Genomic DNA, 17818 nt, shown 5'->3' with positions numbered 1-17818 from the left:
TGAGCAAGTACTTAAATTAAATATCATTTTATATTTTTAAAAAATAAAATAAAACATTTTAAAAATATTAAAAAATAGAGAAAACTGTGAAGAAAAGTAAAACTTTTTTTCTGTTTGTTTTCTTCTTCTTCCTCCTCCCTCACCCCTGGTGAGAGTTGACTTTCCTATTGTACCCTGCTTTTCTTTTGTACTGCTGTTTTTCTTTAATAAATTTATGATTTATCGACTTTTATAAAAGAAAAAAACCCTCTTATTTATTATGCTCAACGTACTTATTATTATTATTATTATTTATTCGGTACGGGTGCATCCATCCCAACAATCACGCGCTAAGGAGGAGATCTGATTGCCAGGGAACATCGCTTCAAACTAAAGCTAGCTCGTCCTTCACCAGCACGAGCATCCATGCATGCGTGCCTCTTCCTCATGCCCGCCTAAGTTTACACTGTTAATAAACATTTTTTTTTATTTTTTTTTAAAAAAGTGGATACACTGTGAATAAATATTTTTTTTTTAATAATAAACGACAAACACCCTTTTTATATGAATATAAATATTACCAAACAGTAATGGAACCCGGATGTACAATATATGTATAGTATTAAAATAATATAAGAATCCTGGGTGAACAGTATTGTGGAGGAAGGGATTTGAACCCATGACCTTTTTTTGTACTTTGGTGTCATACCATTGGGCTATTCAATGGTTGACAATAAATATTTTCTAGAAGAAAAGTTTATACTAATAATTTCCCAATAATCAATTATTAATTTGCACTAATAATATGAAAATTTCTCATCATGCTTCGCCTGGCATTACATGTGGCCAATGTCAAAACCGTAAATATGAATCAAATTTGAGACTTGAAAGGAAAGCTTCATGGAAACGCAACCATTTTCACGACTAACCTTTGAAATGCAACCAAGATCCAACAGTTGTATCCCATGTTCACGGAGAACAAATCCCGATGTCTTTTGACCGCCGTATTCTCGAATCTCATCGTGCCCTCTCACGTAATGATCCTCCATCCAACGGCTAAAAGAGTAACGACGTACGGGATATGATCACCTCAATGTCATCTTACCCCGGTCTTCGGCGGCTTGGTCTTTGTTCAATTCATGCGGTTGGGTGGTGACGAGACCGTGTAAACATTTTTGGAAAGTTTATCAAGTTTAGAAAATAGTAATTAGCATTAGTTGCTAATTACTCGTGCGCTTATTTCTATATAAAGCGTCAAATCTCCAACAACATCGCTCCATTCCATTCTCGATAGCTTTCTTTCTTTCTTCTTCTTCTTCTTCTTCGTCGTCTCTGAATACTTTCTAAGCTTTGAAACTTTTGCATCCAATGGCGACCAAGATCTACATTGTGTGAGTTCCATAGAAATCTCTTTTTTCCTCTCATCCTTCTCCTTTATGGCATTGTTTGAAAGTTCAGAACTTTTTATAATCTTCGTACATTTGATTTGGTTGGAGTTTGTGCTACGAATGAAATCTGTTTTTTTCTTGCAGTATGTTGTGAAAACAGTATGTTGCTTTTTTTGTTTTGGCGATTTGGGTTCTTTAAAGATTAGATTTTTTTGGACTTATTTTTAGCATTGAAATTTATTCCATTCTGTTTTTGAAAATTTTTGTTTTCTTTTTCAAATTGTATCACAGAGTATATTTTTAGTTTAAAATTTCTGGGAAATCATCAAATGGGACTAATGCTGTTATTGTTCTGTATGGATAGAGTTTAGAAGAGAAAATAGATGTGGTAGAATTTCAATTTGAAATTTCAAAACGAATGATTTTAACCACACGCTTCAAATTTGAATGCGCTTCCCTTCTTTAGCAAGTATATGGTCTTGACATTTTCTTTCTCAAAAGTAGCAAGCTTGAATGCCCTTCCACATTAATGTTTTTCCATAAATTATATACTCTTTTTTATTATTTATTATTTTTAAATATCAAAAAGTATTTATTTTTTTATTTTTTAAAATTATCTTTCACAATTTATGTAATTCTTTTTTTGAAATTAAATATAAAAGAAATATAAAGATATAAATTTTTTAGTACGTGAAATTCAGTTAATATTGACAGATAAAAAAGAACAGAAGCAATATGTATGTATCTTTGGTATAAATGAGATGTGATTTTATTTTCTCTAGTAATTTTTTCTTATCATATTGGAGTACAAAAGAAAAGTAAATGCCAATAAATCTGCTTTGTAAATTGTGGTTTTAAAAAATTTGACTCGACTATCTCATGTTTATTTATTTGAATATTATTACTCAATAAAGAAATTTAGGAATGGGAGAGTAGGACAGGAATTTTTCTTAAAAACTCTTTTCTGGTATTATCTTTTTTAGCATCAAGTTATTGGATATGCATGTATTAATGGACTTGAAACTAAGGGAGGGAGGGGGGGCCTCCTTTAGTTTGGTAGGTATATAATGGTGTTTCTGGAGTTTTTGACTAAATGGCGGGCTTTGTTCTTTATCTGCCTCTGGTCCTCTGAGTTTGCTTTTGTTTATTGGATTCTCAGTTGATATGGTATCTTTTTTTTTGGTGTCGAGCTTCTGGAGTCTTTATTAGTCTGATGTTGTTATTTGCTTTATATACTTCTTTCGTTTTTAAAACTATACACATGTGTGTTGCTATGCTGTATTTACCATTATTTGCTCATGGACAAGAGATGCCGACTTTTCTTCATCCCTGTTTTTTTAGGAAATTTTGTCCACAAACATCACGTTCTTGTCTCCAAGATTATAATCTCTATTATCACTGTGAAATTTGTTAGAAGCTCAATCGTTATGTCAGCCTGCATGTTGAATAAACATTATTTGATGGATCAACTCTATTTCTTTGATTTTACAATGAATGCTAAATTTCTCCACTAATTTGTTATTCGTCCCTTCTCGTGTTGTCATATAATATCAGATTTTTTCTATATGATGATGGTGTTTGACAAAAGTAGTCACATTACAAATTGAGCAGCTATTTGTTAAAAAAATAGATATTGTTTTTAATGTTACTAGCTGCCTATGGTTGACTATGGAATATCTTTATGTGTCATTTAATTAGTTTCTGTCACTAGAACTTCTTGTAGTGCGATCATACCACGTACCATTCAAGGCATAGTTATTAATTCCAAGATCAATAGTTGCTGACCTTACTGAACAATAAACTAGATATCGGTTCATCAAAGGTCATCTTGCACTTCTTTCCTAGCTATCATTCCTATCAATCCAGTTAGACTCAGTACTATTTTTCCTTGGCTATGTGTACAAATTTGTCATTTAATCTTATCATAGCGTTTTCATTCCTGTGTTAATCAAGGAAGAAGAATCATATCCTTTTTACATTTGTCAAAGTGGATAGATGACAGTGTGACAGCCATATTTGAGGCAAACTCTGGTTTTCCCAATGGCCAGCCAGTTTTATTAAATTTATTTGTTGACAAACTGAATCTTAGGACGTCAATGAGAAAGCAACCTGTCTTGTGATCGGTGCAAACTTGTGCTTTAAATTTTAAGCCATTATATTCCAAAACAAAAATAAAATGTAAATTCTATGAGTTATGCTAAATGTCATCTATTCCTTGAACAGTTACTACTCCATGTATGGACACGTTGAGAAGCTAGCAGAAGAGATCGAAAAAGGTGCCTCATCTGTTGAAGGAGTGGAAGCCAAATTATGGCAGGTTTGTATTTAACTCACTAGATCGATCTTTATGTCATGTTTCACCACCTCGATTCCTTACGTATCTCATGCCTTGCATGTTGAATGAACATTGGGCTCATGTCAAATGAATGACCGCCATTGAATTCGACAAGAGTTGATTTAAGAATCTGTATTAGTAAGAATCACATAACATATTTATGATTGGATAGGTTTTTACTTATAGTAGCTTGTAGCCTCCTTTGCTTGGTTCTAAAGTGCAGCACTACTCTTCTCATTAGTGCTATCACTGCAATGTTAATTCCTTTAATCATGCATGGTGGTGGGTTTAAAAGATGCCAATAATTTGATGAAAGAATGATCTATGTGGACAAGAGAATGTAAGCTTTGATCATAGTTATTGGAAAATTAACAATGCAGGTCCCTGAGATTCTCCCTGAAGAAGTGCTCGGAAAGATGGGAGCACCCCCTAAGAGTGATGTACCAGTAATCTCACCAAATGAGCTTGCTGAGGCAGATGGTATTCTGTTTGGCTTTCCTACAAGATTCGGTATGATGGCAGCCCAATTCAAAGCTTTCATTGATGCAACTGGAGGATTATGGAGAACACAACAGCTTGCAGGCAAGCCTGCAGGAATCTTCTACAGCACTGGGTCTCAGGGTGGTGGTCAGGAAACTACTCCGTAAGCTCTCTTGAGTCTTACCATGTCTTTTGAATTTCTAACACACTTTGAAATATCTATATATGTACTGTTTATATTCATATAAAAAGGGCGTTTGTCGTCTATTATTCAAAAAAAAAATCTAAATAGTTATATAAAAAAAAAAGTTGACAATTTCAATTCATTCACTGAATTTAATTTTCTTCTATTACTCTTGCAGTTTGACAGCAATTACTCAGTTGGTTCACCATGGCATGATCTTTGTGCCAATTGGATACACGTTTGGAGCTGGTATGTTTGAGATGGAGAAATTGAAAGGAGGCAGTCCTTATGGTGCTGGAACATATGCAGGTGATGGATCAAGATTCCCAAGTGAACTAGAGGTGGAGCAAGCCTTCCACCAGGGCAAGTACTTCGCTGGCATTGCCAAGAAGCTCAAGGACTCTGCTTGATCTCATCCAAACACCAGCAATACACTGCTCATGATTAGCAATTCTACAGAGATTCATTTCCAATAATTATTTATAAGTTTCTTATTGTCAAGTGATGAATAATGTGTGTTTTGATTGCATTTTACAATAATAAACCTTGATTGCAGTTTACAATAAAAGAACATTTTGGTGAAATTTGTTTTGAAAAGTCTCTGGTTGTTTTTTAAGTTAGTGAATAAATTAATTAACATATCAATCTTATCTAACAAAGAATAATTCTTAGTTAACAGAGGAAAGATTGTTCTCCCAATGAATGACCTCCAATGTGAGGATCCAATGGAAAGCATAAAAGCTTTTTCCATTTCCTGAACCCAGAGAGACAGAGAGAGACAGAGAAAGTGAGAGAAGTTTCAACTTTCAAAACTCTCAAGTGGGCCACATCTGACTTCCACTACCACATTAAAATCATATAAATAAATCTAAAAAGTGAGATCCTTCAAATAAAAAGTCACAACACTTGCCCATATTCAGGAAATGAAATTATTCCTTGCTAGTATTGTTAATTTCTTTTCTGAAGAAAAAAGAAAGCCATATGCACACATCCAACTAGAACAAGACCTTCCTTTTTTTCTGCTAAATTTCATCTACTAACAACCATAGTCCCCACCCTTCTAAACTAATCCTAATCCCCTGCCAAATTTTAGCACCTGTTCCCATCCACTAACCCACCAATCAATACAATAATTCCTAGTATTCCTTTCCAAATTAAACCTTCTAATCCATGGCCAACCTTCCATCATTTCTCCTTGCAGCTGTCCCAACAATGCCTGTCTCTCAAGGGTCATACTGAAAGCTCAGTGAGCTATATATTTATTATTATTATATATATATATATATATATAGTTCCCTTCTCTTTCTCTTTAATTATCAGTTTATATTTCAATCTTCAAGCACACTTGCACCACTCTATCTGTACATCCCTCCAAAGGTTGGAGTCCAGAAGTCTGCTGGAGTTTCACTCGCCACCGGGAACGTGCTCGAGATAGGAACTAAGCACAATCCTCTGCTCCTGAGGTCTTGCTTTGATCCCTCACCATCCTTGTGCTTCTCATTATTCTACATTCACATAATACACCATTAGATCAAATAAAGTTATATATATATATATATATATATATATATGCAACCAAGATGATAATGAATTAGTACCTGCTGATGTTGCACGAGATTCCCATTCTTCAGATATGGCGTGCTTAGAACCTGCAGATATATAAATTGAACAAGAAATTAAAGAGATGATTAAACATGCAAGTTGTTAATTATATGTATATATAACAAGGTTAGAGGAGTAGTAGATGAGAAGACTTACACCAACTTGTTCATGAAGGAACTTGATATAATCGATGGCTTCATGGAGAACGGATGCGGTATCAGTCTGGAAAAATTTATAAAAAAGAAAAAAAGATTGGAATTCAGAACACAATGCTTTGAAAGCAATAACATTCTCTGAAAAAGAAAGAGCTACAGAAAACATTTCACCTTTCCAAAAGGAGAGACCAATTGCTGAAGAGCTGTGATTCTGTCTCCTAACTTCTCCTTCCTCACCTATGAGCAACCAAAAATATAAACAGGAAAATAAAATTAACCAAAGCTGTCATCCTTGCTCAAAAGAAGAAAAGAAAACAAGCAAAACCATCAAACTGCTCTCAATTACAATCCCAATATAAGATTTTGTAGTACCTTAAAAGTTGGCAATGGTGATGGAGTCTCCATCCTAGGCTTTTTGAATGCTGGCTCACTGTTGCTTTTCCTAGTCCCTGAGGTAACTGCTTCACTGTTCTTCTTCACAAACAAAAGCAACTTCCTTTCAGTTCCTCAAAACCCTAACCTCTGATTAATATATATATATATATATATATATATACTCAAACAATAATATATAGATATACCTTGATGCTGAGGTTATTGTTGCAGTTTGGTTTTTGCTCAAAGGCTTGTTGAACAAAATGGGAAGGCAAGGAAGCGTAGAAAGACGGCCTGACATCGACTCCGGCGGTTCCGCCTGAGGCATTCCAGTAGGGAGTGTTGTTAGAGAAGTGAAGCTGATTTGAAAGAGCATGATGCTTAGGACTTGAGGACTTGAGGAACTGAGGGAGATCAGTGTGTTGAAAAACCATGGGAGACTGAAAGAGAGATTGCTGCTGTTGGGACTTGTTCTCTTGTTCATAGAGACCTTGGGCCACAGAGTTGTATCCATAGGAAGTTGGAACCAGAGGAAAGTTGCCACCTTGACCTTGCTCCTGATGCTGCTGTTCAAGTAGGATTAATCCTTGGTTCATCTCCTTAAAAAGATTTGCCGAGGATCCACCGGTACTTCCTTGACCTTGAGCTTGAGCAGATTCCATCGGTATGCCTTGCCGGAAAACTGCTCTTGAGCTTAGATCTTCTTGCAACATGGCATGGAAACTAGGCTCAACTCTTCCACTACCACTGTATATATATACCAACAACCAAAACAAGAAAAAAAATAAAAATAAAAACAATCTGATTAACATAACATACTTAACAACAAAAATCCTAGAAATATAGTCATGGAATATATATATATATATATTTTATGGAATCTAATTATCCTGGTCTTATGGTTCTAAAAATTTATGAGATATGAATTATAAGGTTTTCCCTTTTGTGAAGCTTTATGACTCTTTCCTTTATGGTGGTACATCCACTTACTTCCAGACCAAAGCAAAACATTGAAGTTAAGACAAAATATGATCAAGTATATCTTTCACATGTATAATTTCTCTAGATCCAATATATATATAATATATATATATATAGTTTCTGAAATAAATAAATCAGAAGAAGAAGAAGAAAAAGAAGAAGGTGTGCTTACATCAAAGCTTGATTCCAATCAATCATGGGAGATGAGAGACCAAAACCAGGAACTTGTAACGAAGAGTCCATGAATGAAACGCAAGGAGGCACTTGATCTGAGGCCTGAACTTTGTGGCTATCTTGGTACGAAACTGTGCTACCAGAGCCTGAGCCTACAGGTTCATCTCCGGCAGACCTTGTGCTACCCTCCACCACCTCCGCCGGCGCCCAGCTATACCCTCCACCTCCACTAATGTGACTGATAGTAGAAGAGCAAGAAATAGAAGACGCCACTGAACTCATCCCTGTTGGTCCATCAAATCCTGCACTACTACTCCTTGCAACACTCCACCAGTTCTCATTGCATACATGAAAATCATCAGCCATGCTTCCCTTCTTCTTCTTTTCTATCTCTGCCTTCTTCTTCTCCTGGCCTCCTTCTTGTTCTTCTCGTTGTCAGCTTATGGTGTTCTTCTTTTTCACTATGGAATGAAACGGGAACGGGTTATGGAGCTTGGCTTATATAGAACCGTTGAGGTTTGGGTAAACGGGTTAACGGGTTTGACATTTGACCTTTAATGATAAGACCCGTTTATTCCTTTCTATTGGTTGGTCATATGTTGTATTCTTTATCATGAGCTTGGTTTTACTTTGGTAGGAGTTATAATATGTGTATTTTGCTTTGGCAACAAGGGATATCATATATAAATATAAATATATATATATATATATATATAGTATTATTATCTTTGCTCTCCTTCTTAATTCATTTCTCATGAATGAAGATGACATAATTAGCCTTCAAATTTAGCTTTACTCTCATGACTGCTTTCATTGGGAGGCTAGGCTATGGTGGGGCCTTGTTATGCTAAAGAGCGTGTAGGCCATGACTTAAAGAACAGTTGCTTTTGGAGCCCTTCGGTGCCTGTCCATAGATCATAACAAGGCCTTTCCTTTTCCTTCCTTTCTTTTTTCTCAATTTTTGAAAAGGTGAATAAACCACATGCATTAAAAATAAAAAGAATAGAGTCAGAGGAAGCTTCCACTAGCTGTGGAAACAGAACAAAAACGACGAACATAAATGGAGGAACAACGGGTCTCCTCCTAACCCAGAAGAAACACAAAAAGCTACTCCTCCCACCGGTCCGGGTCAACCTCAAGCATGGGGCGCCTCCCCTCGAGGCGAGGTCCCACAAACTCTAAGTGCTACCGATAGAGGAGATGGGCTCGAGAATCTTCTCATAACCCCAATGTAGGCTGCAGTACCAAGATAACAACATATGAGCGGTCTTCATCGAAACAGCAAGAGGACTATCACATTTAGCGAAAGAAAGATATAATCATTCCGCGTGAACCAAATCGACCACACATAGGCTTTTAACAAACAAATCACCAAACACGAGCAGTGGCCGTCAGATAGACCTCCGGACTCCCACAATTGATCCATCGACCGGGTAGGCGCGAGGGAACCCGAAGGAATCAGCAGAGGGACGACCAAACCTCCCGTGAGAATTGACACATTAAGAAAAGATGATCCACCGATTCGACATCAGCATGGCAGAGCACACATGTGTCAGTCGGCAGCCTATTACAGCGTCGCTTGGCCAGATTTTCAAGAGAAAGAATTTTGTTCTTCCAAGCTAGCCAGTTAAAAATATTAACCTTCTTAGGGCAGGGACCTTTCCAAAAGGTGTGAGCAATGGGGCATCTAAGACCTCCCTCATTCAAGAGCCCGGAGAAAGACTTGACCGAGAAGGAACCATTGGCAGTTAAACCCCAAACCTTTCGATCACAATCCCTCCTTGTCTGTCAATTTTTTCTTTTGACAGACAACAATGGCTTTCAGATAATAATGAGCTTTATTTTTTATTTTTATTTTTATTTTTTCTTTTCTAGTGTCTATTACTTAAAGAAAGTTTCATTAGCAAAATTGAACTAGTTAGAGCCATGAGATCATGACAAGTCTTAATTAACAAATTACTTGATTTAGTTTGGATTAAATAATGTATACTAAATAACACTGAATACTACTTCATCAAGTGGAAAAAATTAACAAGATTGCATGTCCTTTTTGCTACTCAAAACTAGAGTGCCGCTCTTGAAATGTGAACTCATTCATGTCGGTAGAGAATAAGCATAGTTTGGATGAGTGGACATATGTTGATTGCCTAATCAAAGTGTCTCCTAAAATTGAGCTTGGACACAGACTAGAAACCAACCTTTGATGTTTTGTTTACCAAAAAACAATTTGATGTTTTTGATAGATTCTCCTCATGACTTCTAATTAATAGAACAAACCCTGTTAGTATGCTTTTTCTTGACTGTAATTTTACTAAACAAATTTGGACTTTCTTTCTTCATGCCTTAGATTCAAATTTCCTCCCATTTTCAATACAGTTGTTGTGGTCCAAATGGCTACCCTCTATTGGCTCTCAGTACCGAACTCTCTGGGACCTTGTCTCCCGTGCTGTCCTTTGGAATATATTGATTGAAAGAAACACTCGTATCTTCCAATTAAATGCTTTGCTACACATTAATATTATCTTTAAAACTGCTAATATGCTTCTTTCCTGGTTTTCAACAGCTGATGATAGTCATCAACAATCACTCAATGAAGCTTCTCGGAAAAATTAAGCGCTCCCTCGACTTCCCTTAGCGCTAGAGACTCCGACCCTATCGGGCGATCCCTACTCATGACATAGCTCGGGAGTAGTTGCTCCCTACTGCCTGCAGACAGGCCTGAGTTGCCAGATGGTGCCTTCCGCCTCTCTAGACTCCCCTCTTGTTATTTTGTTGTTTTTGTATTTTCTGTTGTGTGTGTTGTACTCCCTCACTTCTGGTGAGAGGCTTGGTTATGTATTGTTTCTTTCCTTTTCAATAAATCTGTGATTTATCCATATTTATTTCACCCTGCTAGTCTATTTGTCAGTCTATTTGTCATTGAAGACCCTATATATATCATTCAATTCATGTCTGAAAATTATCATCTAAATTATCCACACAAATAAGTGTGTGTACACTAGTTTATATTATGTAAAAGTAAATAATGCATGTTTTACCTCAATAAGTTTGGATTGATAGTTTATATATATATATATATATATATATATATATATATATATATATATATATATATATATATATCAACTTATTACTTTCCTCCTCTCACCTCCTTCCATTGCACAAGATGCTATTGCGCATGCATGCATGCATGCATATATGCATGGCCTTAATGAATTGCAATCCTCCCTAAAAAAACAATGATGAAAATAACCAACTTTTAATTAGAATAAAAAAAGTTCAAAAATAAAATCAATAACAAAGTTAATAAAAATTTTAAGAGTTTGACTTTTTCTCCAACCTGTAAACTTAATGAAGGTCTCTCCAATCATAGTAGACTAGCATATTAGTTTGGTTCACTAACATCCAAAAGGAATAGTCCTACAAGTTGCTAAACATATGGTTATTCATTTTCCTGCTTAAAACATTTGTAATGTAACTCTAATTTATATATTAATATATATATATATTATCAACTATCTAAATTAATTAGTTATTAATTTTGTTCACATGCTTTCTGGATTCTCTGTAACCACTTTAGGTTTATTGGATGTTGAATTCTATATGAAAAACTCTTGTAAAGCCCCACCACGCCTTATTTAATTAGAGTTAATTGTTTATTCTAACTACCCCACACTGATTAATTATCATAATCACAAACCAACCACTGTTGGGTCAGCCTTTTCAAGCAACCTTCTTGATTAATAATTAATTAATTTATAGAGGCTTCAAAACATTCCTCACCGTAATCAAAATTCAATGTCAGAAAAGTAAACCCGCACTCAACATCAGATTATTATAATATATTCAGAATTCAATTTGGTTTTCATTTTGATAAGACTCCAATTAAAGAGATTCAAAACTTCACTGAGGCAATTGACCTCCCTATTAATCAACTGTATTTGGTCAATAATGCACAAAGAGTCAATGTTAACACGTTTACATTAATTAATTTTTTATTAGATAAAAAACTGATACATTGTTCCTAACTCACAAAATAAAAAAAATGAACAATAAATTCAAAACCACACTTTGACTGATCTGGTGATTTAAAAAAAATGTACAAATAAGATTAGATTATATAGAATAGACAAATATGAAATAAGTCCATAAAAATATGCTTAATGACTATGAACATATACAAATTTTAGTAAAAAATTTATAAATAAAAAAAATTAAAATAAGTAATTAGTTATTTGATGAAATTTACAAAACCAAAGTTGATGGATAGTTAATTTTTATGTCGTTCAAAACTTTTCAAGCACAATGCAAATAATAAAAATAAAAAAGTACTTATCATCAATTTTGTCAAAAAAAATTAATTTTTATATCTATTTAATTTGGTAGCATGGGTTTGTGAATTTTTCAAATAATTATTTTACCCTTTAGCTCAATGACGAGCCTGGCCCCACACAAAAATTAAATAGTTATGATTAATAAATTTAAAAAATAAATAAATAAATTATATTCATCATTAAATTTGAAAATTTATTTTTATATTTATTTATTTATTAATAAAATAGATAAACCATGAATCCATAAAACTAAAAAGAGAGCACATAAAAAAAAAAGAAAATAAGACATAAAATATAAACACAAGAGTAGTACAAATAAAAGATCCATCGGGAGTGAAAATTACAAAAGAACAAAGAAAAGAGATACCACCATGGATAGAGAGGATCTCTTTGAAAGAAAGATGCCAACATTAAGTTCACGAATAGAAGATCTTGCCTTTATTATCACAGTTGAAAATTTATAATTTTAATTATAAAATATCTAAAATTAAAATATTAATTAAGTAAAAACTTAATTAAAACCCAGGTTAATCACATAACTTTTTTCATGATGAAATGGATGAACCATAAATTTATTAAAAAAACATGAATAAAAAAACAACAGTTTTAGAATAGAAAGACTCGAAGAGTACAAAGTAACACAAAAAAATATATATACTCAATAGGTAACTCACTAAAAAATAAAAAATAAACAAAATCAATGTGCAATCTAGCAACTAATCAAACACCACCGGAGATGTGCAAAAATAAACTTTTAATTTAATAAATTCCAATTGAATATATTGTTGTAAAAACCAATTCTAATTTAATATTTATGACAAATTGACTAAAAAATAACTAAATAAATAAAAATTCCGACGAGCGAATCCATGATAAAATGGGTGAGGCGGCGGAGGGGGGCAGGTGGTGGAGAATTTTGGTGAGGGGAAGAGACCGGAGAGAGACCGAGATGACATCATGCTTATGACTAGGCTGTCGTAGGTCAACTTGGACCCACGAGCCAGGCGCGTGCGCGCATGCCGGACACCCGGCCCCTATCTAATGCCAAGTCAAAAGCCTGACAATGACCCTAGCTACTCTTTTTTTTTTTAATTATTATTTATATTTATTTATTTATTCTTTTTTTTAACGTAATTTAAACGCACCTTTATTTCTCACCAAAAAAACACTATTACTCTTTGTCAAATTACTCACTGATGACCCCCTTTGAAAAAAACTTAATACGCCAACATCTTCTTCTCTTATTATTCTCTTACGCTCTTTCTTTGTCGTTTCTTCTTGCCCTTGTTCTACCGTCCAAATCCATTCAAGTTTCAAATCATTTGACTCAAAGAAAAAATAAGTCAACGCCATTGCGATGGTCAGCGTGACTATGTTTTTATCGTGTTTTAGACACTAGTGGGTGATGTCTTCTTCATGGATGAACCTATGAATTTTGATCTCTCTCTTTCTCTCTGTGTTTTTGAAGACAAGACTAGATGGTGCTTTTGGGAGTTCAGATGTTTTGAGATAAGACCAGATGTTTAATTAATTAATTTATTTATTTATTTATTTATGTTAAAGTTCATTCCACTTTGAGCATGCTTAATAGAGTAACTGCTTAATTAGGAGAGGGATGACGATTTAAAACACTTCCTTTATTAGGTATGAACACCATCAAATTAATTCCATGTGTACATGTTTTTGTCCTGTTTGAGAACATCCCATATTCTCCTCGCTCCTCTTTGATTTTTACCAACTAAACACAAATATATTGATCTAAAAAGAGAAGGTGGTAGTATGTCATTGTCTCCCACCTAAAAAATAAAAACTTAACCCAAAGAGAAACATTTGGTGATTTTAGTTTAAAAACACTGTTTTAAGGTTGCATTTGGAGATTTATTTTTTTTAAAAAAATTCATAATCTCAACCTATTTTCATTATTATTTTTTTTTTTTGAAAAGGTGGATAAACCACAATATATTGGAAAAGAAGTACGGGACAACAGAAAACAAACCAGGCCTACAAGAGACCAACAAAGACACAAAAAATAAAACAAACGAGAAGCAGAACAAGTGAGAGGAAAAACCACCAGGGGTGGCCCAACCCACAAAACAAACTGACACAAAAACCTAGAGGCAGAGCCCTCTAGGGAGAAACAGAATAACAAGGACTACATCTCGCCATCATTCGGGGCAGGCTCAGGGTGGGCACTAGGAACCGCATCCCCGGCAGAGAGGAATTCAAGACTACGCTTGACTTTAGCCACAGGTTCCTCCAATCTAGCTTTCTTTGAATCATGCGCTGCTAAAAACAATAGAAGAAACAAGTGAACAATTTTGATCAAAATGGAATTAACAGGAAGACAAGTGCAATTAAAAATGCGCATGTTTCTTTCAAGCCAAATGTTCCAAGTGATTGCCCTCACAAGGAGGTCCCAGAGAAAAATCAGTGGTTTCTGGATGCTTTTTCTCCAACTTCCCCACAAGTCCTTGACCGACCCTGGAACATTCCTAAGGCCAAGCAAATGGCTAAAGAAGTTCCAGATGTGGGATGCCACCGGGCATTGGAAAAGAAGATGATCTGTGGATTCAATATCCGAGTGACACATGACACACGTGATATTGTGAAGCTGATTACAGTTCCGCAAAGCCAAGTTTTCTAAGGTCAAGATTTTGTTAGCTCGAGCCAACCAGTTAAAAAAGGTTGATTTTCTTAAGGCAATGGCCTTTAAGAATAAGTGGAGTCCACCCACATCTCAGGCCACCATCATTCAAGAAGTTATAGAAAGACTTAAAAATATAAGATTTTAGGGATGATTATCATGCATTATATTCCCTTCTAAAGATTAAAAATATAAGATTTTAGGGATGATTTAATAATTCATACATAATTATTATTTTAAAAAATTTTTAATATAATCAAACAATGTGTAAGAATTATCTTTCGTTCTAATTTCTAGGATTGCACAGTTGAGGAATTTATCTCTAGGTTATATCCATTTATCTTTTATTTATTATTATTTTTTTAATAAATATAAATAAACTACAATTTTATTGAATAACAACAAGAAAATATGAGTTTGAAAACTATATTTATAAACCACTAGCAACGGAACACGTCTATTGATCTATATACCCTCGTGAATCTCACCGTTTTCTTTTTGTAAGGAAGTCATTACAAATAACAATTTTTTAATGTATAAATAATTTTTCTCTGATAATTATAAAAATTGATTCTTCAGTGCAAAACATTCACCAAAGGAGGACCATAAGAAGTGGTCCTAAAAATAATTCAACAGGTTCAATAAGAAAAATCACATTCAAACTCTCCTTGAGTGATCACAGGGCCCTTGAACATTATATTTGAATCCATGAAAGCAAGATGGCATGTGTATCAGTGCATGTACGTGCACATAAAAATGACGCGATTGGTGATGCAATATGACTGTATTAACTTATTAACATTAGAGAATGGGTTGGTGGAGAGGAACGTGGTTAGCCAGCCTAGGGTTTGTGTCAAGTCGTGGTCGAAGTTGCAGCGCACGTGGGAGTGACGTGGGTCTCACACGGATGAAGTTGACTCCATGCGATGCAGCGTGTGGAAAAGATACAGAAACACAGTGAGAGAGAGAGAGAGAGAGAGAGAGAGAGAGAGCGAGAGAGAGTGAGAGCTAGCTAGGGTTCCGTGTTGAAAAGGAGATGCATTGTTTATGGTGAACCTACGTGATAGTTTGTCAAGTCAAACCCGTTTCTTAGAAGAATACTATCGCCTGCCATGGCCATCATCATCTTCCACTCACTCCCTTAGCTTAAACTTATCCCTACTTTTCAGTTTTGTGTTAATCCTCCTTTTTCTTCTTTTGGGCATGTCTCTCTGACAATTAAGTTCCAAATTCTATTGTTTGTTAAAGTTTTATAGTCACCAGATAGGTTTTGATTAGATTAAAGAAAAGGAATAAACAAATCAGTCATGGAAGTGGCCAACAATACATTCCCATCATGGTATAAAGGAACCGAAGTAACAATATAGCATTAATGAAAACAAAAGATTATAACATGTTCTTGGGTTAATCATAGTAAGGTCTTGGTTTTCTAGCTTTCATGGTCTTCTGCAAGGCTTATATATTAGTTATATTGCATTTCTTCAAGCATTGTGTGCTTAGATATCTATCTTTGAATCTTTGATGCTCTCTATTGTTCCTCATGGTAGTTCTTGTGCTGTATTTTGGTGTTTAAGTGTAACGTTTCTGCTCTACACTAACTTTTTAGTTACTGTATAGCCCATTAATATAATATAATTTTTAATTTATTAACTGGCATTTAAAAAATCATGAGGAATTCGTTTGTTTGTTTGTTTGTACATTAAGCTATAAGCACCCCTATTTAAGGTTAATAGTCAGGACGCGACTCGACATGGAGCAGATCCGCAGTTCTCAACAATATCACGCCCTCATCTTGCGTAGGTTTTAATCCTAAGTCTCTCTAAAATGAGAACTTTATGCAAGAGACCTAGTATCAATAGTCTAAGAGTCCGTGGGTGACTTTATTTTTTTTGGGACTTTTTTCTGAGTAATTTTTTATGTTTTATATTTTTTTAATAAATTAGTGATTTTTTTTTTAAATATCAACAACTTTGTACAATTCCATGCATGAGTTTTTTCTTTTAAAACTTAATCAAAACACACCTATGGATTAATTTAGCATGGTATACAATGCTTTCAACTCTTTTCTCTAGTGCCTTTTTGTATTTTTTTTTATTTAATATATATAGTCTATCCATCTTTTCACAAAAATAAATAAATAAATAAATAAATAAATAAATGCTTTGATCTTATCTTCAGTCTAGCTTGGAAACTTGGCCTAATTACAAGCTCAGAAAATTCTCTTTAAAGAAATATATATATATATATATATATAGACGACCACTTACGTGTCCTAATAAAATTAAATTAAAAAATTATACCTATAAGTAAGTATAGTCGGTGGCAGAGAACAAGTTATGTCCATCCAGTAGCAAGGCAATAAAAACAAAAAAAAAAAATAATAATTCCGAACTAGTGCTCAAACATGAGAAGTTCATTGTATAGATATCCTCCACGTGCATGGGTTACACAACACTACTCTAAACCTCAGGCTAATTAATAACAAATTACAACCTTACTCTTAAAAAGCATGTAAACCACGTGTTTGCATCTAATGATCACTACTCAGTTGAAAATGTTAAAAGTTTGAAGCATGCTTCTCTTATTCTTTAAATCCAAATTCCAAAGTCCTCAGAGGTGGCCTCCTTACTTTTGATCCTCACCAACCTTCCAAAAGACATTACTTGCACAAAATGAATTCATTAATTCTCTATTCCCAAAGTTTTCTTCCAAAATCCACCACTGCTTGGATTGGCTGCTTTCATTGCTTAGGGGTTGAAATTTTGTGGCCTTAGCTAAAAAGAGGCTTTTGTCTATTTCCTTTAAGAATTCCAGATTAGATTATCATTGAGTTAATAGATTGGTGGCACAAATACAATCAAGGGGTTGACATGCATGAGCTATTGACTCAGCAGAGTTGATGCTTGCACTCTGGGTCATAACTGGACCCCACATGCAACATATGGAATATTAAAGAGTTGAGTCATTGCTTTTCTTTGTAGCCCTTCTTTCTTAATTACAAATTTATAAATAGTTCTATTATTGTGAACAGATCACCTGATGAAACTTTTGACGGAAAGCTTGCGTAATAAAAACAAGAAATGAGCTCATATTACTTGGAAAAACAAGTGATCCATGAAATTAGTTGAAGAGAAGGTAAACATATCTCATGATGGAGAAGGAGCCAAGTGTACGAGGGATGGGTTGG

At 34.5% G+C, this 17818-nt stretch overlaps 2 protein-coding genes across 3 annotated transcripts; one reads left to right on the top strand and one right to left on the bottom strand.

Annotated features, from left to right (window-relative positions):
• The first annotated feature begins 1347 nt into the window (after positions 1 to 1347).
• LOC120267962 (probable NAD(P)H dehydrogenase (quinone) FQR1-like 1) lies at positions 1348 to 4956 on the top strand. The gene is made up of 4 exons (XM_039275643.1): positions 1348 to 1370; positions 3591 to 3684; positions 4083 to 4345; positions 4545 to 4956. Exons 1-4 carry the CDS (start codon positions 1348 to 1350, stop codon positions 4774 to 4776), a joined length of 612 nt encoding a protein of 203 aa, XP_039131577.1. The 3' UTR covers positions 4777 to 4956.
• A 73-nt stretch (positions 4957 to 5029) lies between these two features.
• Positions 5030 to 8261, bottom strand: LOC120267961 (transcription factor bHLH112-like). Of its 2 annotated transcripts, none has more exons than XM_039275642.1 (7): positions 7652 to 8261; positions 6705 to 7245; positions 6496 to 6594; positions 6295 to 6360; positions 6125 to 6190; positions 5965 to 6015; positions 5030 to 5871 (listed from the first exon to the last, which is right to left on the bottom strand). In XM_039275642.1, exons 1-7 carry the CDS (start codon positions 8017 to 8019, stop codon positions 5722 to 5724), a joined length of 1341 nt encoding a protein of 446 aa, XP_039131576.1. In that variant the 5' UTR covers positions 8020 to 8261; the 3' UTR covers positions 5030 to 5721. The 2 variants fall into 2 exon arrangements, with proteins under 2 accessions (XP_039131576.1, XP_039131575.1); XM_039275641.1 differs by having other exon boundaries at positions 5033 to 5871; positions 6496 to 6597; positions 7652 to 8256.
• Positions 8262 to 17818: the final 9557 nt, after the last annotated feature.

The sequence above is a fragment of the Dioscorea cayenensis genome, chromosome 8 (genome assembly GCF_009730915.1).
Source record: "Dioscorea cayenensis subsp. rotundata cultivar TDr96_F1 chromosome 8, TDr96_F1_v2_PseudoChromosome.rev07_lg8_w22 25.fasta, whole genome shotgun sequence".
NCBI lineage: Eukaryota > Viridiplantae > Streptophyta > Magnoliopsida > Dioscoreales > Dioscoreaceae > Dioscorea > Dioscorea cayenensis.
Note: the sequence above shows the minus strand (reverse complement) of the source record. Positions and strands in the feature narration are given on the sequence as shown.

Coding starts and splice junctions, on each gene's coding strand:
- LOC120267961 (XM_039275641.1), bottom strand. CDS start 8,019: ATGGCTGATGATTTTCATGTATGCAATGAGAACTGGTGGAGTGTTGCA. Junction 6,361..6,495: donor CACCATTGCCAACTTTTAAG/GTACTACAAAAT, acceptor GGTTGCTCATAG/GTGAGGAAGGAGAAGTTAGG. Junction 5,872..5,964: donor ATCTCGTGCAACATCAGCAG/GTACTAATTCAT, acceptor ATGTGAATGTAG/AATAATGAGAAGCACAAGGA.
- LOC120267962 (XM_039275643.1), top strand. CDS start 1,348: ATGGCGACCAAGATCTACATTGT. Junction 1,371..3,590: donor GCGACCAAGATCTACATTGT/GTGAGTTCCATA, acceptor TTCCTTGAACAG/TTACTACTCCATGTATGGAC. Junction 4,346..4,544: donor GGTGGTCAGGAAACTACTCC/GTAAGCTCTCTT, acceptor TTACTCTTGCAG/TTTGACAGCAATTACTCAGT.